The sequence below is a fragment of the Schistocerca serialis genome, chromosome 3 (genome assembly GCF_023864345.2).
Source record: "Schistocerca serialis cubense isolate TAMUIC-IGC-003099 chromosome 3, iqSchSeri2.2, whole genome shotgun sequence".
Taxonomy (NCBI): domain Eukaryota; kingdom Metazoa; phylum Arthropoda; class Insecta; order Orthoptera; family Acrididae; genus Schistocerca; species Schistocerca serialis.
Window position 1 is genome coordinate 343,595,167 of NC_064640.1, and position 25,401 is coordinate 343,620,567.

The 25,401-nt window shown below is 37.2% G+C and overlaps 1 protein-coding gene across 2 annotated transcripts in view; it reads left to right on the forward strand.

Annotated features, from left to right (window-relative positions):
* The window catches only part of LOC126470153 (plastin-2), a 237,643-nt gene that overhangs the window by 172,559 nt on the left and 39,683 nt on the right, over positions 1 to 25,401 (forward strand). For both annotated transcript variants that reach the window (XM_050097772.1, XM_050097771.1), the window contains exons 8-10: positions 6,608 to 6,746; positions 22,095 to 22,234; positions 23,581 to 23,732. In XM_050097772.1, coding sequence (XP_049953729.1) covers positions 6,608 to 6,746; positions 22,095 to 22,234; positions 23,581 to 23,732 — 431 coding nt within the window. The remainder of the gene's footprint in view (positions 1 to 6,607; positions 6,747 to 22,094; positions 22,235 to 23,580; positions 23,733 to 25,401) is intronic.

Genomic DNA, 25,401 nt, shown 5'->3' on the forward strand with positions numbered 1-25,401 from the left:
CTTACCTTCTTTCCAATATTGTAAAAATAAACGTTTTCTTGTATCTTTTGAATGCATTTCTGTATCTCACAATGACCAAAACTTTCATGTATGTAAATGATCAGCTTTTCAGCATCTGCCTCTGCCCAACACAGTTTCCAATTATCAGAATCTACATCTGTTCTCCGAAATAAAATCCCCTTATGTAATTTGTAAAATTTATCAAGTTTCTCATACCCCTTCTTGCCTAAACATTCTTTGATTAATTTCCAACTTTGATCTAAATTTTGATTTTTTTCTAATTTTGTTACACATAGCTCTAATTGTTTTCTCATTTTCCACCCCTTTCAAGTATCTAATTTTAAATTGCTTTTCCTTCTCTTGTTCAAAAATCTCCTTTTGTCCCCCAATTGGTAACCTTCAAAGTGAATCAGCTACTACATTCTCAGAACCTTTTATGTGCTTGATATGACCCAAAAATTTTAATTCAGAAACTGCAAATTTACATTTCTCTAATTTCAATGTCATTCCCCCTTTTCTAAGTTTTTTCACAAACTGACTTCAAAATCGAAAAATGTTCCTCCCAATTTCGCCCTGTAACCAAAATGTCATCTACATAAATTATCAGTTTAGATGAAAGTTCTTGCCCCAGTACATGATCCAAAGCTCTTATAAATTCGGAAACAGAAGAATATAACCCAAATGGCACAACACAATATTGGTAACTCTTACCATTGTACAAGAAAGCAGTATATTTTCTAGAATAAACCGAAAGTGGTACCTGATAAAAACCCGAAGTTAGAGCCAAACTTGACATATATTTTATATCTGTAAATTTATAGAGTAACTCATCAATATTTTTGGAATGGTCTGTCTGTCTGAACAAAATTTTGTTTAAGTGTCTAGAGTCCAAAACCAATCTTACTCCACCATCTTTTTTCGAAACTACTACTAGAGGATTATTATATGCACTGATACTCCTTTCTATTATATTACATCCTTCCATCTTTTTCAGCTCTTTCTCAACAGCAAGTCTTTTTGATATTGCAATACTGTATGGTTTTATGAAAAATGGTTCATGATGTTTTACCTGAAGCTCACACTGATAACCCTTTACCCTACCAGGTATGTCACTGAAAACATCACTGTATTCCCACAGCAGATTTTCTAACTGTTGTTTTTTGCTCCCCAGATAAATTTTGTGTTTCTGAAATTTTCAGATTTACTAAATTCCCAAATTCAACTTCATCAGTATCAGATCTATGAATTTCAATATTCTCCAAACTATTTTCTTTTAGTAAATTGATACTGTCAAAATTTCCATTACTCTGATCACCAAGTGTGTTCACAAAATTTGTCTGAAGGTATTCCCTTTCACTAGTTTCTATCAAAAGTTTTCTTCCAATCCAATCAAATGCTGTATTTACTTTTACTATCCAATTCATACCCAAAAGAAAATCTTCATTAAATTCCTGAATTACAAAACATCCATGTGTGAACAACTTGCCTTCAAATAAAAATGTCACTAAAGCCTGGCTTTTTACCAATTTACTGCTCTTCCCAGTAGCACCTTTTATCTTTACCCCAACAACTGGCATTTCAACAAAATCTTTCCCCACTTTCAATCTCTTGCTTAACCTTTCAGATATTCCCGAGATCTCACTTCCTGTATCAATTAAACATTTACCAATCCATGAGCCAATTTGAACTTTTATGTAAGGACTGCAAAATTGATTACTTTTCTCAGAACCTGTATCCTCATGTAATAAATCACTTTAAATTTCCCCAAACCTATACTTATCAGAATCATATGGTATACCATTATATGTATTATTTGTCACAGTTATAAAATTTGCACAAGATACAAAATTGTCATTAGTACTCTCTATTATCTCAAATAGCCAAGAATTTTCATCCAAATCACATTGTATACTGTTGAAGTACTTATCCTTCAGCTTTTCAAAAATAAAATATCTCATCTTTTTCCACCACTCAGGACATACAGTTTCACATACATTAATAAACATCTTTCTAAAGTTCTTGTCAAAAGAAATAGTTTCACTATTCAGCCCTAGATTCATAAGAAATGTGTGTGTGTGTCATTAGTATCTGTAAAAGTTTCACTTAGGCTAGAAGTTATACATGTGTCGTCATTATTTGTGTAGTCAGATTCTTTACCAACAACATAAAAATTCACACTTTCACATACACCCAGCTTGTGAGCCTTATTCATCCTGGTAACATCCCTGGGAATTTCTATAATATTCTCACTATTTAATCCATTTTCAACCATGTGTATACCCAACTCCCTATTTAAACTAATGAAACACCTTTCCTCAAGATAATCATCAATACCATTACCATCATTATCAACTTTATCATCAACATCATTATCATTATACATATTCAGGTCATACATATTCAAATTATCCCCTAAAATATTATTTCCCCTTTCTAAAGTTACCAGATCCCTTTCACCAATATTTTCATATCCACAGCATGCATTCTCTCTTTCATTCACACACGTCTCTGAACTACTACAAATTACATCATCTGACAGTGTTGTTCTTTTCTGCCCAAGTGTAAAACTGTCAAATTAAATGAATCACAATTACTTTTATCTACTGTATGTTTTTGTTTACTGAAAATTTTATCTTTATCAATATCATCATTATTTTCCTCTTGAAATTTTTTCAATAAGTAACAACTAATAACCTCATGTGAGAGCTTAGGTTTGGAACTGTCATGTTTGGGTTTATGATAGTCACATCCATTGGTCCTTTCATCATGCTCACCTTCTGCCTCAACCTTGCAGACCTTCAAGGGGGTGTCTACTCATTTTTTATTTCCTGAATTACAGCTGGTTCCTGTTTGAACTGCTGATTGTGGTTTTGCGAATGTCTCTGATCAACAATCTGCTCCCATTCCTATGCCAAACATTACCTGATTGTTGGTAGTTTCTATTGTACTGATCTCTAGCAAAATTTCTGTGATTTTGATCCCAAAAGTGTTCTCTGATTTGTTGATTATTTCCGCAAAAATGTTGTTCTTGTTTTGGATGAAAATTATGGTCCTTCTTTTGAAAATTGTTATATCCCCCTGAATTTTGACTGACACCATGATAATTGTTTTGTTCCCTTTTTTGAAAGTTATCATTTCCCCAATTTTGACCATTACCTTTCAGAGTAAATCCACTGTGTGTTCTTGTTGTTACCCTATCCAACTTTTCAATATAATTGAGAAACTGCTCAACATTACTATCAGGACAATGAACTAAACTCAACTGCATTGCTGATGGCAATCTTCTCTTTAAGGTATCAATTTTGATCAAGTCATCCAAAGGTTTTGTTAAATGAATAAGTTTTTGAAGTTCACTTTTGCAAAATTGTTTCATGCTCCCATCTGATTCTCTATAATTTCTCCCATTCAAAAATTCACTTTTGATTCTAGTTTGTTTAAGATCATCCCAAAAATTTTCCAGAAATGTTGATTCAAATTCTGAAAAGGTCATCCCCGCAGTTACAATCTGGTTTGCCCAAGTCAAAGCTTCCCCTTCCAAGAATTTTTTCACAAATTTAATTTTCATATCATCTGGTGAGTGAGGTAAAAAATAATCCTTACAATACTGTATAAAATCAACGGGATGTAAGGGTCCATCTACCGAAAAGTGCTTCACTGGAATGTTGGATACAAGATTGCATGTGTTAACATTGTGATTTTTGCTTTGAAATTCAATGACAAAACTTTCAATTTTTTCGCTAAGTTCTTTGACAGATTTTTTGTTTTCTAAATCATTGCACTCTTTTTTTTTTCTAGAGTAACCAAACGATTGTCAGTTTCTTGTTGTACATTTTTTACTAAAACTTTTGTGTTCTCATCCAAATTTTTAATTTCCCCTTTTATCTCATTAAAATCAATTAAATTTCTTTCCCTATCTGCCAGTGTTTTTTACAGTATTAATTTCATCGCTCAATTTAGCATCAATTTCATTTACTTTTGCTTCCACAGATTCAATTTTTTCCTCAACACTGCCAACTCTGTTCGAAAGATCACCCATTTGGGTATTGACTGCTTGGACTTGCAACAAATATTATTAATTTTTTCATCCCAGTAAGTCTTATTGTCGTCAACTGATTGTTTAATTTCTTTCGTGAAATTTACAAGAAAACTTTTTAAATCAAATTGATCGGTTCTTTCTGTTTCATTTGACATTTTCGAAGTCTATTAAATTACTACTTTCTACGTTAGGCACAATACTCTCGAAAATCTCATAAGTCATTGTGAAGAGAAAAAAAATTACACAACAATACAAAACAAGGTAAAAAGATTGTTTTAACAAAATACGAGGGTTTCGTGACTTATCTGGAACACTCTTCTACTGTTGCAAATCCACGTTCTCCATCCATGTGATTGTTGACCAAAATTCTTGAAATTACTTCTTCTGTCTAAAATTATATTTTTGCTGAAACATTTCTTCTCCAAAACTTTTACTTCCCGATGAACACAAATACTGTAACACACATTCTGAAAAAACTGCTATTAACACACAAAAATTTTCTTCCTTGTAGCACTGTTGAAGATATCGTGAACATAATATCCCGGACGAGCCCCCAGTTGAAATATGCTCACTATTTTTTTATTTACTTAAATTTGGCATATTTCGTGACCGTACCTTTTCTGTAACATGTTTACAAGGCGATATTTGTCTTGGCTTCAGTTGTCTAGTGGAAGTATGATTCCACAATGCAGTTTCGTCGGCTGCAGAAATGACCTGGTTCAATGTGTTTGCCTCATTTTTGGTGCTTCAAATACCATTTCTTCGAATGTGGTTTCGTCTTAAAGTTTATATAAAAAAAGTAGTAACATAATTCATTTTTTCTGTTCACTTCCAAATTATTATGATGGTGACCTGCACACTGTTCTACCGTCTACACACACAAAGAGTTCACTGCCAACTGACTACAGCCAAAGACGACTCCAGCGTCAGACATTTTACACAACACACAAGCTTCCACTTGTAATCAGTCTCTTTGATATCCTTCGTCACATTTACTAATAGTAATCAATATGCTGTCACTCTCAAAAATATAAGTAAATTAGGATATAATAAGGTAAATTACAATAAAAAAATTGTGACAAAAAATATAAGAAAACATTTACAATTTGGTATCGACAAATCCGGTAGAAAATAACACATCTCCCAGATCCATTACACTCTCCAGTGTTGCCAGCCAACCAGTTACCAGGCTAGTTGATGGCCGGAGTGTGTCATGGAACAAAGAGAGAACACACTGGTACTGTCACCAGATACGCTCCACCCCTCTGCACCAACTGCGTCATGCATCTGCCTTCTTACTTGCACACCATTATTGCAGTCGGTTTTTTCTTTATGTATACTGGCAACCAATTGAAATTGCTAAATCTCCCATATCTTGGATTCTATTAAGTTTGAGCATGAATGTATTAATAAATATTTCTTAGCTTTGAGTGTTCTAACTTTCATGAAAAACAACTCCCATTACTAATAAGAAATTTATTAAGGCCATAACTAGTTCTAGCCTTTACATTTGGCCATTTTCAAGTGGATCTGAAACTGCCAACTGCCATTGATAATACATAATACAGTTGTACATGCCACCCCCTACCCCATGCATTATTGTTGACTTCCAGTATACACTGACAGAGAAAAAAAATCTAACATCAAAGAATAATTAATGTAGAGTAATGAAATTTTGGGAATACAGGTGTCTTGGTAATGTATTTAAGTGGGTAACATTGCAAGATTGCAGATTAATGTGTGCATGAGATAAGCTATTGCAAATGGGAAACGCTGAAACATTAATAACTGGTGTAACCACCAGAATGTTTGAATACGAGCATGCAAACTTGCATGCATTGTGTTGTAGAGGTGTCGGATGTCAGTGTGTGGATGGAATTCCATGCCTGATGCACTTGTCAATACATGGACGGTTAATGTTGTTTGTGTATGATGCTGGAGGTGTCATCTGAAGTCCCTTACATGCTCGTTTGGAGACCAAACTGGTGATCGAGCAGGCCAAGGCAACATGTTGACAGTCTGTAGAGCATGTTGGATTGCTACAGCATTATGTGGATGAGCATTATCTTGTTGGAAAACACACACTGGAATGCTGTCAATGAATGGCAGCACAACATGTCAAATCATTAGATTGATGCATAAATTTGCATAACCACGAGAGTGCTCCTCCAGTCATATGAAATCGCACCCCAGACCGTAACTCAAAGTGTAGGTCTATTGTGTCTAGCACGCAGACAGGTTGGTTTCAGGCCCTCAACTGGGCTTCTATTGTGCCAATTAATGCTCAAATTGCTATTGCAGATGCCCTATGATGCGCTAGAGCCAAAAGCTGAACACGATGGCCTTATGTCTCAGTAGTGCCACGTGGCCGTCCAAATTTTGGTGTTTTCTTTGTTAAGTCTGGTACTTCTAGGATGGCTCTTGTACCATGTATATTTAGTCAAATAGCAGTTAAATTAAATTGTGTGGTATTCAGTGTAATTTTTCATTAATATAAATAACACTTACATTATCTTCTTTCACGTCATGCTCTTGAATACAAATGTTCATAGAATAATGTGTTTTCACCAGCTTACAGGAACTGGATGAACTCAATGGGTGTGCAACCATATGTCAATTGGCTCTACTCTGACTTGGCTGACGGTCTTGTCATCTTCCAGCTCTACGATATTATTAAGCCAGGAATTGTCAATTGGAACAAGGTACACAGGTATGTTAAATGTATTTCTCGTCACTGTACTGAGAGATTTTTTTATAATTGCTACAGTTTTTACCTTTCCTGAACTCTTGCTATTAGTAGTAGTCCACAGCTTAACACATCTGCCATATTAGAGTTGTTCATATTAATGGTAACTGATTGGTATGTCTGTTTGACTAGTAATTCATACCATTTTTATAATTAGAGGAGTTATTATCATGAATCGGAGTCTCAGAAATGAACACACACAATATTTTATTAGATTTTACTGAGTGAGACACTCGTATTCAGGACTTCAAATTGTTGTCTTGCCATCCAGAATTAGGTTTTCCATGGTTTCCTTAAAGTTTTGTAACAGGAAATGTTTACTTTTGAAAATGGAATAGTTTTATAAATATCCTTTTGTATTGGAATACTGGTCTGTTGTAGTTTGCTAAAACATCAGATTTTACACAAGTTCTAAATTGTGTGGTGTGCTGTAAAAGTAGAAGACAAATTCTGGATGGCTGTAGCTGAGGGTTAGTTTTTTTTTTTTTTTCCCCCCTCCTCTTCCAAATCACGCATCCTCTAGAAAACACAACTCTGTCACAGACGATATAGAAATTTTAGATGGTAAAATGTCTCTAATGGATGTAAATTACCTGTGACACTTGGTTTTGCCAGTGTTCACCTCCTGTAAAAGAAATTAAATTTCTATGGAATTAACAGATCATGACATTACAGGTTTGATTTTAGTTATAGAAAATTGAAACATACATGATGTTATGCTAACAATTTCATTAACAAATATTAGAAAGTGTCATCTTCTACATGAGCAGAAATTAAGAAGACTGTTGCTCCTCTGTTCTTTCTCTTGTATGGGAATCAGCTACCATTTTGTTGGAAGCAGGAGATGGTGGTGATTTTTGTATCATAAAAGCAATGACATTAACTCTAGCAAAGGAACATCAAAATGAAAAATACTTTATACTTTTTGTTTTCTTTTTTTTGCTAATACTCACTGTAACTAACAAGATATGATAGATGTTTAAATGTAGTATGTTAGAGCCAGAGAGAGAACATTTGAGAACAAGAAAAGAGAAAAATAAAAGGAACAGTTCAGTGTTAAAAGACGTTTGCAGTGAAGCTGAGAAAGTTGGATCAACAATGACCGCAGGCCTGTTGCAGTATATGTTGTCTTCAACTACATAAACAATATGATGCAGAAGATGTCTTCAACACAAGAACAGTGGGCCTATTTTACCATTATTCACATGATAAAACTTCACCATGGAACAATCATGTTGAGGAGGAAAATCTGTAAGGAAAGGACTATGGTGTTGGTAGGGTGCAATTAGGATTGATCTGTGCAGTACTCTTACTTGTCACTGGAAAAAAATTAAAGCAGTGATGCTTTTAAAATATAAGAAAATTGCCTACTATTTTCACTGTGGTTTTTGATTTAGATGAATGATTTTTACGATAAAAGTAAAGTGTCAGATTCGTCTCTCTCTCTCTCTCTCTCTCTCTCTCTCTCTCTCTCTCTCTCTCCACACACGCACACAAACCAGTATTAAATTAAAATCTACAAAGCATGTATTTTTACCTTGAGATTCAATAATTGTTCTACAATCCAGTGATAAAGGCATTATTCAAAACCTGAAACTTTACAATTTAAGAAAAAGATTTTCCATTTGTTTGTTACATTATTACATGTGTTCCATTGTGTGTGGATTTCGATGATTCCAAAGATGACTGAAAATTGCTTTTGCTATGCAGAATTCTTTGGTAATCTAAGCATTTTCATATAGTGCAACTGAGCTGACATTTAGTAAAATGTTTGGTAGAGTTCTTACATTGTTTGAGTGTCCTATCGTATCAGTAGAGGAATTTGTTGCAGTTTGTGACTATGTGTACAGCATAGATTGACAGATGAAGACATTTTCAACATCAATCAGAGCTCAGAAGATTACAATGATGTTTAAATCAGCATTGCAGTTTCTGATCCCATTACACCAGGAATACTAAACATCATATAAAGTGTTTATAGGTAGTTAGGTGCAGCACCAAGAAATTTTGTCCAGTGCATAAGTGACATATCAATGAGGGCATTCAATAATTAAAGAGACAAATTGTCTGGAGAAACAAGAATTTATTTATACAAAAGAATACTTTTCTCCTTCTCAACATAATCCTCTCGAACATTTATGCACTTGTTGCAGTGGGCTACAAGCTTTATTATTGTGGCTGCAAAAAACTCTATCTTGATGTTTGAACAAATTTCCCACAAACTTTTTCATGTCCTCGTTGTCCTGGAACCTCTTCCCATGTACTGCCTCCGTCAGTGCGGCAAACAAATAGAAATCACTAGGTGCTAAATCAGGACTGTAAGGCGGATGAGGCAGTATTTTCCAGCCCATTTTTGTCGATGGTTTCACTGGGTTGGTTCAGCAATATGAGAACGTGCCTTGTTTTGCTGGAGCTGGACCTTCAGCATCCTAAAACACCAACATGACCTTTCCTGCTGATGCTTGGGTTTTGAATTTTTATTGACAGGTGAGTTGGTGTGCTTCCACTCCATGCCTTGTCTTTTTGATTCTGGCTCATAATAGTAAACCCAAGTATCAAGTTAAAATCTTGTTGGGGAAGTGCTCACCTTCTGTTTCATGATGTTCCTTTAGTTCTGTGTACACCCTCAAACTTGTATACTTGTGTAGCCGTGTCAGCTCCCTTGGGACCAAATTCATATTCTTGAGGAAAAAGACCTTGTTTCACAAAGCGCCTAGCATCCAGTGCACGTTGGTCTATCGATTACTTATATGATTTTGAACGCATCCCTGTTGTTTTTTGAACTTTTTTGATCAAATTCTAGGTTGATTTTTGAATGAATTGTAAATTGATTTTTGAATGCGTGCATAGTGTACGTGATGTTTCTGCCAGGGTAATCCACATCACATCTAGAAAAATACTTTCCTGCAGACAATAGGGGACGGGTCTATACGAGCTGAGTGAATAAAGCCGAAAGGGTGAATGACAATCGCTGTAAACTGTTCCTGGTTGACAGGGTTTGCAAATCATCAGCGGCGTTATAATTACTAGCAAATTCCGTCGATTCAGGCTACCAGAGTGGAAATAAATGACTAACAGGAATAACAGGCAACTAAGATTACGTGTTGTCTTCTCAGTGTATCCAAGAAAATGAAATTTTGACAGAAAATTTTTGGCCAGACCGGTACACTACAGTCCCCGGCTAGCAGCCGCTAAAGTTCTATTCTGGGAGTAGCGTGGAATACGCGTTGTACGAGCTCTTAACAACTCGTAACCGGAGAACAAATGCTGGATAACTAAACCAGTGAGTGTGGCAGGGTTAGTGAAGTTAACCAGAGAAAAATTTTGACACTGGCAGAAATAGTTACAGTTGTTTGTTAGAACGAGGAAGGAGAACAAACGGAGACTGTCACAAATTATGGAAGTATATGACGGGTCCAAATTTATATAAAAATTACTTACTACTACTTTTCGATCTCATGCTTCTGAAGCTAGAGAGTATGAATGAAATGTGAAATTATTTCCTAACATAAAACTTTTTGCTTGTAGTAGGCCTAATGGGCTTTTGATATTGGTGCTTCCTGAATTATATTCTGTCGTGTTATAAAAATGACCATTTGTGCCAAAACAGTCTCGTTTAATTGGTGTGTGTAACAACTGCTGCAATATTAGGCAGGCCTATTTCGTTTTATCTAGCAGACAGTGACAAAATACACGTAGTCAGATCGAGAAACCACACCAGTCTTGGGTACTATTTGTATTAACAGCTTTTCTGATATTAGACAAGACATTTCGTTTTTTCATGTAGCAAAACGTTGACGAACTTTGATGGCGTAATAAATTCTTTCCCAGAAAGGAAAGTAAGCCATATAAAGCTACGGCAAGATTAGAGAGGAGAAAAAAGCTAGGACTTAAGGACTGAACAAATGTGTACTGTCTTGCTTGTCTCTTGTCTTTACTCGTTTTATGTATCCTATATATAATTTTACGTCGCACAGAACAGCAAGTTATTAGCTAATAGGCAGTTAAGACTGCAAATTTTCTGAAGAGTTCTTGTTCTGCCAGTCACAAATAATCCCACCCAGTATTAATTGTGAGGTTTTTTTTAAAAAAAATAAAAAAAAGGTAAGATGTCAAACCGGTCGACTGGGATCAGGAAGCCACCATAGGGCATTTTAATTTCCACTGTCCTCAATACAGGTTTGATGACATCCATTACAAAATATTACACATTTGAATTCCACAGAGTGAAATACAATGACGTGGCGTAGAAGAATGCTGTATGAAGAGGCGTGGCACTGCACTTCGACACACTTAAGACCAAATAACGTGTTTTACGTTGCCTCGATCACATATGTTTTATGTATCACACTTCAGAAAGACGTGCGCTACAATATGAAGATATTTTTAAAAAGTCAATTTTTTTTAATTTTTGGCGTCCTACCTCAAACGCTTGAGGGATGGGGAGCACCACTATCTAATATTGGCCCGGTTCGGAAATATCGTAGATCCGGACCTGGTGCACAGAGCAGTCTAAGTTGTAGTGGCGAGGTGGTAGCCTCCACGTGACCCGTGTTTACGTTAAGTAATTTTGCTGTTTCCTCTTCGTTTATTGCTATCACGTCAAATGAAAACAAAACGGATTTCTGTGGTCGGGAGCTATCAAGTGAATTAAAATACATACTCATAATTACGGAAGGCTAAAATAAGTTATTAGTTTCAGATTTTATTTTGTTTCTACCTTTATGACAGTCAAGCGTTAATCGCCTTGCAGAACAATGAAGTTATCTTTGTTGGTTTGTTAAAGAAATTTGACTTTAATTAATCTTTTCTGCTGAGGCACTCAATTTATTTGAAACGAAGTGTTTAATTCCACACTATTGCCTAGTTTCAACTGTTCGCTACATTTCAAGTGCCCATTTTCATCGTCTAGCAAGTATGGCATTATGCCATAATAAAGAACTAATTATGAGATAATACTGCACTGATACATCTGAATCTGGACATACGAATGTGCACTTTAAGCCGAATTATGCACTTTAGTAGGGTTTACAAAATTCCCATGCTCTTGGAGTATCCTCTGAAGTCTTGTTTCTTTTATGACATAATGTAACATCTTTTAATGTTTTACATGTATGAACGTATGGGCTTCCTGTGTCATTGTAGCTGCGCAAGCACGGCGACGCTTGTCATCTGGTGTAACTGCTGAAACGAATATAACGTCGCAGGAAAATATTCCGAATGGTTGTTTGAAAAGCGTTACTTTCAGGTACAGTAAATTTCCTTTTACACAAGATGAACTCTGTGCGCCAATGTCCGATGAGTTTCTTAAAACAGAGCGTCTGACTCTCATTCAAAATTCAAATCTTTGAGAACGACCATTTAGAATATTTTCGAGCCCAGGAGGTCGGACATTTATGTCGTTGTTAAAAAATTTACTGGCACATTTCTGCGATGTATCTTGAAGCGAAACGTGCGCAAAAAAGGTCAACATTACATGTGAAAGCCTAGCTTCTCTTGCAGCTTATTAATCTTAGAGGCCAATATTATAGGGTACGTGAAAGCTTTGCTTTTCTTTTCTTTTAGTAACACTATGTATATTAATTTAAACCATTACCTTTCCCGATTTGTGTGTTCGCACTACTTAACAGTGATGTTGCTATTGGCTGTCTACATCACGTGTCCTATGCTCTGAATATCCGCTGTCATCAGCTGGCGAGATGGCTTGACATGAGCTACAACCGGCTTACAAAAGCGCATTGCAATCTCGATTTCAATTCTACAGAAAGTAACATGCGGTGTTTGGTGGAATTCGAATTTATACTTTCGTAATATGAAATACGCAGTGTACATGTTGCTGCACACACGTTTTTTCCCCCGAGTTTAGTTTTCTAAAGTGCCGGGAAATTCTACGCCGATGTAAGACCACAACCACTGAAAGGATTGATAACTTTTACAGTTCCGAGGAAAAGTATACTGTTACTTAACAAGGAAAAACTGTATTTTCATCCGGGAGAAAGTGTATTTTTAACTGGGAAATCCGGGAATTTTTTTTCATCGGCCACGTATACACCCTGTTTTAGGAATGCCAGTATAGTGTTAAAGCTGTTTTGTACCCACATGTGGATTCATAGCAACGGAAGTGAGAGCAGTAACTGTGGTAGCTTTGTCTGTGCGAGTGCTACAACGATTGCGTTGACGTGGGTTGAAACTTCCTGTTTCCTGAAGCATTGCAACAAGAGGAGAAAATGTCCATTGGGAAGGTGGGTTCTTCTCGGAGTATTGTTCTCTGTACAGTTCCGCTGCCTGCATAGCATTTCACCTACCTTCAACAACAACAATAACAACAACAATAAAAAAAGAAACATAATGTTGATGCAGTTTGTAGGAAGGAGAGCCTTTACTGTATGCCTACGCTACACAACAGTATTTAAAAGGACTAAACTACTGTACTAAATGTACCCATACATGAGAAAACAGTATTGCAATTACTGTTCTGCTAACTTACAATTCTCACAGATGAGTAGCATTTCTACCTTCTCTTTGTTGGTGTGCATTCTAGTCACACAACTCTTCAAGTGACAATGATTGGCAGAATGACGGGTGTGCATTCTACTTATGTTTACATTTGTCCTCTGTCACCGTCAGCATGTGGATGTGGTCCATTACCCCGAGTACCTGCACTGGGCACTGGGAGCGTCAATGTCAGTGTTGTGTTACGTAATTAATAATGTTGTGTTTCAGTGAATGGTACGCTGTGATACATTTATGAGTATGTCTTTAGGAGAAGAAATGAATTGCCGAACAAAAAAGACAGGGTGCAATTTACAAAGTCATACTGCTGTTCATATCTTTGTAAAAGACAAAGCTTCAATGAAAGCAGTTGTGCTGATTGATGTCCCCCTGATGGCTAAAGAACATTTGCTTGAAACATTTTGTATTTTGGATTTGGACAAACAGTTCTTCAGGTTGGTAAAGATAAATGGGACACCCTGTATACTCGCCCAGAAAAGCGATGATTGAAATGTAAATTTCTCTTTCCTGTAGCAATATGGGTTTCAGAACATACAAAAGCAGTTTACCGTATTTGTGTTAATATAGTAATTGAAATGCATTGGTTTTTTGTGAGGTAGATTTGAACCAATGAGTATGTGTATAGGACCTTACGTTTCTCGGTGAGAATACTACATTATTTTTGGATGCACATTACCATGGATGTTGCCAGCTTGATATGTGGTGCCAGCATTGTAATTAGCAAAGTACTGTACTTCAAATATAACTTACTGTATTGTAAATGGAATATATTCATTAATGTCAATATAAAAATCCATATTGTCACACTTTGTTGTTTGACAGTGTAAATTCCAGAGTTTCTGACCATCCTCTTCTAATATTATAGAGCAAAATCGGTCAATAAAACCCTCTGAGTGTGACTTGCTGCTACCTTGAAAAAACTTAAAACTGTGTAAGTTATCAATCAGTCAAGAATTTGATGCTGAAGAAGACATTGGGAATTTTTTTAATTAAAATAATTTTGCAATTTTCTAAAAAACTTTATGGCAGCTGTATTAGCTGTTAGCAGTGCTTTTATTACAGGATCACACACAACTGGCATTGTGATAATTTAATCACATCTTTAGGTGTATACATTTATGAAAAAATATAGTATGAATTAGAAGGTTTAATAATGATAAAAATAAAGCAATTAACCAGAAAGGCAGGGTAACAAATACTCATATAACTAATTTAACAATGGTTCATTAAAATTGCAGTCTTCCAATGTTCAGGTGGTGTCCAAATTGCCAGACCCGCCTAAATTAGATGCTTACAAGAAACATTTCAATGGATAGCAGGCACAGAGTACATGAGCCATAGCTGTTGTTGTTGTGGTCTTCAGTCCAGAGACTGGTTTGATGCAGCTCTCCATGCTACTCTATCCTGTGCAAGCTTCTTCATCTCCATAGTCATAGCTCTGAAAAAAAAAGACCCTTGACGAAAACTGTACAGAATAAAGCTATATTTGGATTAAAAAATATAACAACTCCCCAGTGATGGAAAATAAACAGATGCCTGCAAAAGATACATAGAGACATGACTATGCCTGAAGTAGGAAGGCCAGGCCACCTAACAGCCGATGTAATGTTATTGAAACTGCCAGCATACAGTATGCCTTGGAGAAGTAGCCAACAAGAAGTATTTAAATGTGCCTCTAGAGAATGCAAGGATGGAGACAGAAGAAACACGATTATGTACCAACCGAAGGCTGGAAATTATTACAAAATAAATTAAGGTGGAAAACCACAGTGAGAAATATGACAAATAAATAAAGAGCAATTACCGGGCATGCTGTAAGAGCCATGTTGTTGGCTGCTTGTCTTGGGCACACTACTGCCGGCAGTTTCAGTAGCATTATATCAACTGGGTTGTTCGGTGGCCTGGCCTTTCTGCTTCAGGCAGTCATGTCTCCATCATGTGGCTTTTGCAGGCATCTGTTGATTTTCCATCACTGGTGAGTCCTTAAGTTTTTCTATCGAAACATGGGTTTTATTCTGTATAGTTTTCCTCTGAGGTCTATATTTCATCTCTCTCTCTCTCTCTCTCTCTCTCTCTCTCTCTCTCTCTCTCTCTCTCTCTCTCTCTCTCTCTCTAGTCCATACCCACAGTTCACAGTGCTCGTGTACACTGCCTGTGCCTGCCACCCATTGGAATTTGGGTAGTTCTAAATGTTGGGAGACCATGTATTTTAATGAACCAGTGTTAAGTTAGTTGTGAGAGTATTTGTTGCCCTATCTTTCTGGTTAATTGACTTACTTCTGCCATTAATATACCTTCTAATTCATATCACATTTTTTCATAGATGTATACACCTGACAATGTGACTAAATCATCACGAAACTGGTTGTGTATGAGCCTGTAATAAAGGAACAGCTAATATGGCTACCAAAAAGTTTTTAGAAGATTTTAGTAGTTTAAAAAAAATTAAATTAGTATATTATATGTCTAAGCTGTGGATGCCCAAACCTTAAAATCAAATGTTCAGACATTGCAAAAAGCAGTAAGGTTTTTTTTTTTGGGGGGGGGGGGGGAAGAGACAATGTTATTTAAGTGCTGTAACAGCGGTATGGAAACGGCAGGTTGCTACTTGCCATATAGGTGAGGCATTGAGTTGCATACAGACTCAGTGAAAAAGAATACTAGATATATTCATCCGTTGTCTAAGTTTTTTTTCTCAAGCACAGGAACTGTCGTCTATGGGCACTGAGGCCCAACTGAAATGTTAAACTCCGCCTGACTCAATTTACTCATCCATCTGTGATTCAGCCCCACTGTTCCCAAATTACTTAACATAAAGATGCCAGATTTCCTAACCTTGAACCTTGCCTCACCAAAATTCCCCAAAGGCCTCAACATGGAACTGATTTCACAGCTTGAGAAAGAACTACAGTCCACCATTTAAAAATTGATCCTGACCTTTTAATCATACATGCCGACAAAGATTCCACCGCTGGCCATGCAGCACAGAGATCTCCTGACAGGTGGACTCCACCAGCTATCATATGAGAGTACATCCACCTTTAATCCTTGGTGCAGTTACCATATTCCAGAAATACAGAAAGATCACTAGTCCCTCCTCAGATACATGGCTCCATCGCAGAACCTCTGCCTCTCTCCACACACACACACACACACACACACACACACACACACACACGACACGAGAGAGAGAGAGAGAGAGAGAGAGAGAGAGTGTGTTTTATTGTTGTTTATACAGATGGATCCCAGCAAGAGAATGTCCTTGGTTGTTCTGCTGTTTTTCCTGATAGGGTTTTCAAAACACATATTTTGGAACAATTTGTGGAATTAATGGCATTATGATGGCACTGGAAAGGATTCACAGGCATCACCGTACAAGGTTTCTTGTTTGTGGCGACTCACTTAGTGCCCTAAAAGCTCGTCACCAAATGTATCCAGTAGTCCAGTGGATTCAGCTCATCCATGACTCCTTACAGTGGCTCAAACACAAACAGAGTGTATCTTTTGATGGGTATCTGGCCACTTTAGGGTACAAGGATAAGACGTGGCCTACAAAGCGGCCGAGGAAACATGTCGGGATGGTCTTGTCCATCAGTGTCCCATCCTGTTGCATGCCGTCATCTCATTTTCTGACTGACACATCACGTGTCAGTGGGAGATTGAATTGTTGAAGGTGTCAGGAAACAAATCGACCACACGGGCATGGTGGACTTCATGTCAAGCTCACCGCTGGAAGGAGGTTCTTTCTTACCAGGCTGCACAATGGACATAGCACTTTAGCACATGGCTTCCTCCTCCTGGCGGAAGGATCCCCCACTGTGTAAGGTTTGTGGTGTGCCACTTTCAGTTCAGCATATTTTGCCAGAATGTGTCTTACGTACTGATATCAGGCCAACCCTTAGGCTTGATTGAGATCCACCCACCATCCTCGCCAATACCGATTCCAGTGTTAGAAGAGTGGTGAAAGTTTGTGAACTGTCAGGCCACATCTGTAAATTGGTAGGAAAGGCAGGCAGCCTTTAATGCATTATAAACTGCTCCGCATGTGGGGATAGCCTTCTTCCCCACCCATGAGATTGGCATGCTGACTTCTCATCAGGGTGCTGATGACCGTGATGTTTGAGTGCCCCCACCTAAATTCAACATAATCATCGTTTTTGTCCTTATGCCTCAATGAACACACAATTCTTTTAACACGAAAAAGTGTTTTGATCTCCTCAGTTTCACGGTGAACATTTTTCACTGTACTAAAAATATTCTCGCAGTACATGCAGATAAAATATCTGGTAATCTATCCATGGATGTAAAGTATCAGAGACAGCATTCCGTCAGAGTGTATAGCATATTAGCCAGTTTTAGCTATAGTTACCTGCATTTCGTCCTCACCAGTAGTATGTTCAACACTGTTAGTTCTTCAGATTTTCTGGTCGGATTCAATAGGTTGTCTTCTAAAGATTTTGCTGGAGAAATGAGTGTTGAAAGAGGCTCAACTTGTTCCCATCTATAAGATGTGCCCCAGGACAGCTGCATAGACATTTTTCAGTGAAGTCTATTTCTTATAGTATTATGACATAAAAATTGTGATCAAATATGAAATCCTATTTGGGAACTGAACTGCTACTATGTGGGAATAAAAATGGGTTTTCAACTATCATCACTAGCAGAATCAAATGTGTTCTGCTCCTTCACGTATTTGGAAGGCAATTGTTTGTTGGGTCCAGATTGTTGTTCTTGACTTCCAGAAGTGGATGCAGTTAAATGTTGTCACATGGTAGACCAAAGAATTGTCATGGGATATTCAGACATGTTTGTGGTTGGATTGAAGGCTGCTAGTAAACACAACACAGTAAGTCTCCAGTACTAATGGGAAGACATTGTCTGAAGTGGAAGTAGGAACCCTGCATGTCATAGTAATGTAATGAGAGCCATACTGTTCATAATAAATGTATGTCTTGGCAGACAATATCTTCACCTTTGAGGCAGTTTGCAGAGGACAATGTGTAAGGGGAACAGAGGAGTGGGGATGCATATGGTTTTAAAAAACTGGATTTGAAATGCACACATGATGATGACTGGCACATGGTGCAGATACTAGAAGCTGACTTAAAATGTAAATGTTAAGTAAGACCTGTGAATGTTTGGTTACATGATCAACAGTCATTTGTAGGGAAAGCTCTTGAAAGAATAAGATTTATTGCAAGAATCTTGATGCACTCGTGAATTGTGTAATTTTTAAAGCCAAATTCGTCTACTCCCATAAGAATTTTTTGCATCAGTCTTATGAACTTAAGAAGTTGTTCCAACAGAAGAGACAGAAAATTCAGCAAAGTTTTTTTTAGAGAGTATAAGTGTGTCACAGAATTGCTCAAAGAACCACAGTGAGAGATCCTAAAAGGAAAAAAAAATCTCCAGAGTGCCCACATTCCTAAACAATATAAGAAATGTATTAACTCATCCCATCCACATTTTGTAAAATGAGCAGTATGGTAAAATTAGAGAAACTGAGATCTACACAATGAGGTATTGATAATCTTTCCTCCTGCATACCATTTACAAGAACAGGGGAAGGTGATTCTGGGTACACCCTATATGGCTCTGAAAATTGTTTTGAGAGTACACAAGTAGTGAACATAGGATGTTGAATCTATGCTGTACTACTACCCCTTCTTTGCCTCTAGTCTAACTGTCCTACTATCTTCTGTATTTTTTGTGGATTGTGTTGGGAATAGGCTTGCAGCAGTTTTTGTCTGTTAAAATAAGTGATGAAAGAGTACCAACATAGCCAAGCCCAACAACATGATGATTTGGACCTCATTTTGTTTTAACTATTATGCAAAACTACTATAGCCCACCGACCATGCAGAGATTGCATTACTGCTGCTGCCAGTCACTCACCTTGCATCCTGTGGAGTCAGTATCCATTCTTCCTGGAGTGCAGGGCTCTGGGCAGTGGTAACTATGCAAAGTGGCACTCATGAGGGAAACCTTCAGTTAGAGTGAACAAAAACTGGACTGATTGTTTAAAAATGAAAAACCAAAAAACAATCTGGCAGTTCTGTTTGATCTGGACTGCTCGTTGAATATAGGTGTGCCCAGGTGGATAGCACACCAACCCAGCAGGATCTCATAATGTGCAGCCCTAGCCTTCAGCAATGACAGTGGAATATGTGTGGAGTTTTTTCGATTATGACATCTGAATTATATTGTACTTACTGAAATGAAGAACTAAAGAACTGACCTATGATACTCCACACACCATACTCCGAAGTATAGACAAAGCTCAGATGCATTTGCTGTCATTGTCTACACATAGGAATCCCTGGAATATCTGCTAATGGAGACTTTAAGACAGATCCCATGAGTATTGCTGAACTTCTGGCAGAACTCTTCGCCACAATGTCTGCCTCTAGTAATTACCATTTTAATTATCACACACACTTGGCAGAAGCAACACTTCAGCCTTTCCCTCTCAACCACTATGAACTTGAAACTTCCTTTTAATGACTGTGAACTAAATACTACTTATGCTTTGTTGATGACACATCCCAAAGACGTATCAAAATACATGCTCTAATGCCACACCACCTCAACAAGAACAGTAATATGATGGAGATCCTTAATTAAAAATGACGAGGAAATGTATTAACCACACTTTCAGTAGCAGAGAATTACAATACTCATCTTGAAACTAGAAGAATACACATTAACAAATAACTACAAACCAGTTTATCTACAAATGGTAATTGTTGAAAACAATCTTAACAGGTGCTTTAATTGGTGCATGGAATTCAAAAGTTTTTTGTGTAATTTCCCCTGCATGCAGTTTTCAAAAATCCTGGTCTTTCACTGATGCTCTTCAGCATCTAGAACCTGTCGTCTGAGGCACTGTTTTACACAGCACACACTGGGTCAGTGTTCTACATAAAGCGTACGGGCTATCACATTGTGTCCATATTTACACAACTGAGGTTTTCTTGGTGCTTATTGTTTTTATAGAACTCTGTCACTCATACTGTTCGTGATGAAATTGGCTATGGCCATTAGCAACTATACTTCAGAGAACAGGATTCGGCTGACTACAGTGCAGAGTGCTACCCTCCTTGTACGATAGCAAGAACTGATTTTGTGCTCACTATGGCTCCCACAGTATCTCTAGCACGATGTAAGGGGGATTTCTATTCATATTGCAGTTCTACATCACTGCACACAAGAAAATAGTAACTTCAGGAAGCTATACAGAAGGCATGAGAAGAACCCGTAATCAAGGTATCAGTTCTCATCAATGAAATTCCATGTTGTGCAGTACTGCACATACCCAGCTTGAGGCAAACTGCTTTAAACAGTGCGTTCCCTCATACTAGGCACCCAGTTTTCTCTTTTAATCTATCTGGCATAGGAAACACATAGCAGATATTAATTAAAACGGTAAAGCTTCAATGATTTGAAACTCACTACCACACTCTTCCTTGCACCATAAGTACATTGAGATCGTTATATTATTCTGGTACACTACGTAGCTTCTAAAATACTTCATGGGGGCTAGTGGAATAAAAATGTGAAGGTAGGTGTATCAGAAATACATTTAAATTCAGATTGTATTTTATCTTGTGCAACTACTTCTTTGTCTTGAGATTTCTCGTATGGAAGTCAGTAGTCACCATAGAGCTACCAACTGCTGGTGCATTGTGACTTAAGATGTGTCAGAGGGTGCTACATCCAATATTCTCTGCAAATGCTATATCACTCAAACTATGTACGAAAAGTTCAACAGTCAGTTGAGTTAACAATGAATTACCAATGTAAGTAGCAAATTCTCATAAAGAAAAATCTACAGAATTAAAATAATAGTAAGTTTTTCCTTTTGTGTAAAATTATTCCCCGCCCCCCTCTTAGTAGTGTCATTATAAACATTGCTCATGTAAGAGATTTTAAACCCAGATTACTTTGTTAATAACATCTACCTTTTTTGGTAATGACCAACATCTACTATCTCCTGATCAAAAAGCAATTGAAAGTTAATTACTATTGATTGTAGGGAATTTGCTGCTTCAAACTATCATGTACAAGGTGAAACATACGTAGTTGTGGAAAAAATATTAACACCACATTCCAGTGAGATCTATTGTTCTGTGATGGCTTTGATGCCTGGTAACTGGAGAACAAACTGATCTTTCATTTTCACCTTTCATGAAAAATTACAGAACTAAGGTAATGCACTCGGTCACCCAAATACCCTCATGCACACAAACACCTGTAAGATTTTCATCCGTGCATTGAACAGGTAAACTTTGTCAGTTTAAAGCCAAGGAAATCCATCTCACTGTGATCTGGTTGCCGATTGAATTATGTTAACAGAAATTTAAGTACATTTGAAAATAATTGACAACAGTGGTAGTTCCATAGACTGAGCAGAGCAGAGTGGAGGTGGGGTGGGGGCACATGTTATTGCTCATGCTTTAAAGTGTTAAATACTATGATGAGCAAGCATAATTCTAAAATGGATGTGCACTAACTTTCTGTGAAAAATATTGTAATATTTTTTTAATTCATATTTTCATAATACACACCACACCACACCACCTGTACTGTGCACCCATTTTTGTGTGAGGTGGTGTTGGAGAGAAACCCCCCCCCCCCCCCTCTCTCTCTCTCTCTCTCTCTCTCTCTCTCTCTCTCTCTCTCTCTCTCTCTCTCTCTCTCTCTCTCTCTCGAATGAGGAATTTCACCTTAAACTGTAACACCACAAGATGATGACTGTACCACTAATATTGTATGAACAATTCTCCTCTTATTTTCCAGGAAATTCTCAAAGCTACGAAAATTTATGGAGAAATTAGAAAACTGCAATTATGCCGTTGAGCTTGGTAAACAGCTTAAATTTTCTTTGGTTGGCATTGCAGGCCAGGACATAAATGATGGAAATGCTACTCTCACACTAGGTAAGTTATGATATTGAAAGAACGAATTTTCTAAAATCTTGTATGTAAGGTTAAACAATGGATATACTGTTAGTCTCTTGTCGCACTTCTCTAGGTGTCTCGTGTAATTTATATTGTATCCCTTCTTTTTTGAGATACTGAGTGAGATAATTTACAATCCCACACAGGGTTATAAGGAATGACAAATCAGAGCACCAGGGACCTACTGGTGAAGGAGGTAACAACTCTTTAGAGCTTTGAATTGTGAGTTTTTGTAATTTTTACCAACTGCACATTTCCCTTATAATCATTGTGAGCACAGATTATTACTGTTTCCTTTTCCCAAGTTGATTATAGAAGGCAGAATGGCTTAATTACATTTGGCCATTCTAGCACCAGTGATTGCCAGCCTTGAATAGTATGTAGATCTCTGTATATTTTAATCCTTCTTTGTCAGTCCTAATTAAGACTTCATTGTTCCCCCACTCACTTTGGGCAAATTGTGGGAACAAATTCTGGGATAGGTTCATATAAAGATCATCACCTTCTGTCCTCCCATTGGGCATGGGTACTCCCGTATCATGCTTACAGGCAGCTGCAGGTAGTGTAGGCTACGTGGGAGATGGCTCTATTGTGCACATTCTGAAAATGCGCAGGATGCTTTGCCAACTCTGCCCACATATGTTTACCTTGTGCCCTGTAGTCAGGCAAGCTATGCCCTGGCTGTTCCCAGGTGGGCACATGAGGTGGCACTGTCATCATAGTAACTATCTCAAACCCCCTGGTAAATACCTCACTTCCTCCTCCCCACTCACTGTCTCTTCCTTGTCCTCATATTCAACCTGTCACTCTCTCCACCACCTCCTTGCTCTCCCATCTCTCTCACTGTTTGCCTGCTCCCTTTGTCATTTAAAACAGGTTTTTATTAAGTTTATAGCAATTATGCAGTTTTGTGCTTTTGTTTTTGTCATTTTGTAGCTTCATACTGACCTAATCAAGATTTTATTCCCTAGTTTATCAATTTAATAGTCATTTAAAATTCTTTGTACCTGTTGTTCACACCTTTCCAGCAGTCACTTCCCTCTTTATCATTTAACATTACTGTAGGATTTTTCCTGTGTGCACATTTATGTAATTAATTAAATGTGTAATGATAGTTGTGTGGCTTACTAAAATTAGATGCCAAGTCATTTAAGCTGCAAGATACCCTTTTGAAAAGCTACAGTTAGTAACCTGTATTCTGTAAATGTTTCAACCTTTTTTTTTTTTTTTTAATTTAATTAATATACTATTTTTAGAGATGCATAGCTGAGAGCATTTTAGAGGTATTCATATCACCCTCATTTAACTTGTTTTGTTTCATATAGCTCTTATATGGCAGCTCATGAGAGCATATACGCTGTCTATATTGACCCAGCTGGCTAATACAGGAAGTCCAATAGTAGAAAAAGAAATTGTTACGTGGGTCAACAATAAACTTTCACAAGCTAGGAAGAAAAGTACACTGAAGAATTTTCAGGTAATCAGATATAAGACATTGCATTGTTTCCATTAAACAGATATGCTTGTGCACATACTTCTTTGTTATGTACTGAACTTAAGCTTTACAGACATTTATTGTAAACTTTTTTATGGGAACTGAGTAACTTATAGCACACCAACTATGGAGTAACAATACGATATTGCAGTGCCTGTGTTCAGAAGTACAGTGCAATGCTCCTTTGGACATGTACGAAAGTCTAAAGGAACAAGCACTGTGCCAACTACAGCCATTATGAAATACATGAGATGTATTCACAGTTGTGAATATGGGCAACCATCAGCTGTAAAATGGAATGATGGCAATTAAAATTTGTGCTGGACAGGGCCTCAAACCCTAGATTGAGCGATCACCTCACCCTCAGGCTCTGAGTATGCTTCATGGCCAGACCTAAACTTCCATGTGAAACCTGCACTGTTACATCCATTATGTATATTCCTGTAAAAGGGAGATATTTTAATTGAAAGTTGATTGCCTGGTGTCAGTAGATGCATACATGAACATTGCACTGTACTTCTGGACAACACTGGCATTGCAATATCATATTTATCCACAGATTCCAGGCAAGTGATTTTCAATTAAAATGTCTTCTTTGTACGGGAATATACATAATGGATTATGTAAGAGTGCAGGTTGTAGACAAGTGGTTGATGTCATGTGGAAGTTTCGGTCTGGTGTGAAGCATGCTTTGGTAGCTTACTAGTTAAGGTGACAGTTTGTGATAAGCAGGAAATCTGGGTTTGAGCCCCAGTCTGGCACAAATGTTCATTGTTGTCATCCATTTCACAGCTAATGGTTGTCCTTATTCTTAAATGTGAATACAATTCATATATGGAGTGACAAGTAGAATTTTATTACCAAAGTATGGATGAAGCCTTCAATTATAGGAGTAACTTCACAACTTGAGATATTAAAATGGGAATAATGACACATTTTATTGGTTTATAATTTCACAATTGTACAAAGAAAGCATTATGCAATCAAAAGCATTGTACACTGTGTTCAGGCTTATTGTTCTAGATCACCTTACATCCACTGAAGGATTCTGTTGTGGTCAGTTGAAATGTGTGTCACTTAACAATTACTTTTATACAGTCTTGTTAGAGATCTTGGGAAATAAGCGAATCCATCTTTATAACATAACTACTTCAGTAATAAATATTGTGTATGTATGATGTGAGATTAGTATCTCCAGTTGAAGTACAATAATTGTATAGATAGCTGATTTTATTAGTGTTGCCAAGCACATTACAAACTACATTTGTAGCAGTATGCCTTTGATCTGCTTTGATTTCTTCCTTTAATCCAACCTTGTCAAACAAAGGTTCTGTACGTACTACTCTTTATAGATCAGCTGTGCTTCCCTAGAATTTTCCCAAATAACCATAGTTGACTATTGATCTCCTCTACTACTGACCGTATGGGTTCATTCCATTTCATATTGCTTTGCACCTTTACTCCTATACGTTTCATTGATGTGATTGTGCCAACCACTAATACTGTATCTGAATGTTTTCTCTTACTCATCTGCATTAACTTCCACTTTCCTTCATGTAGAGCAGGGGTGTACAGACTTGCTAGTACTGTGGATTGAAAGCACCTCCTGTTACTACACAAGGGCCCTAGAAAAATAAAACCAGTGGAAAAA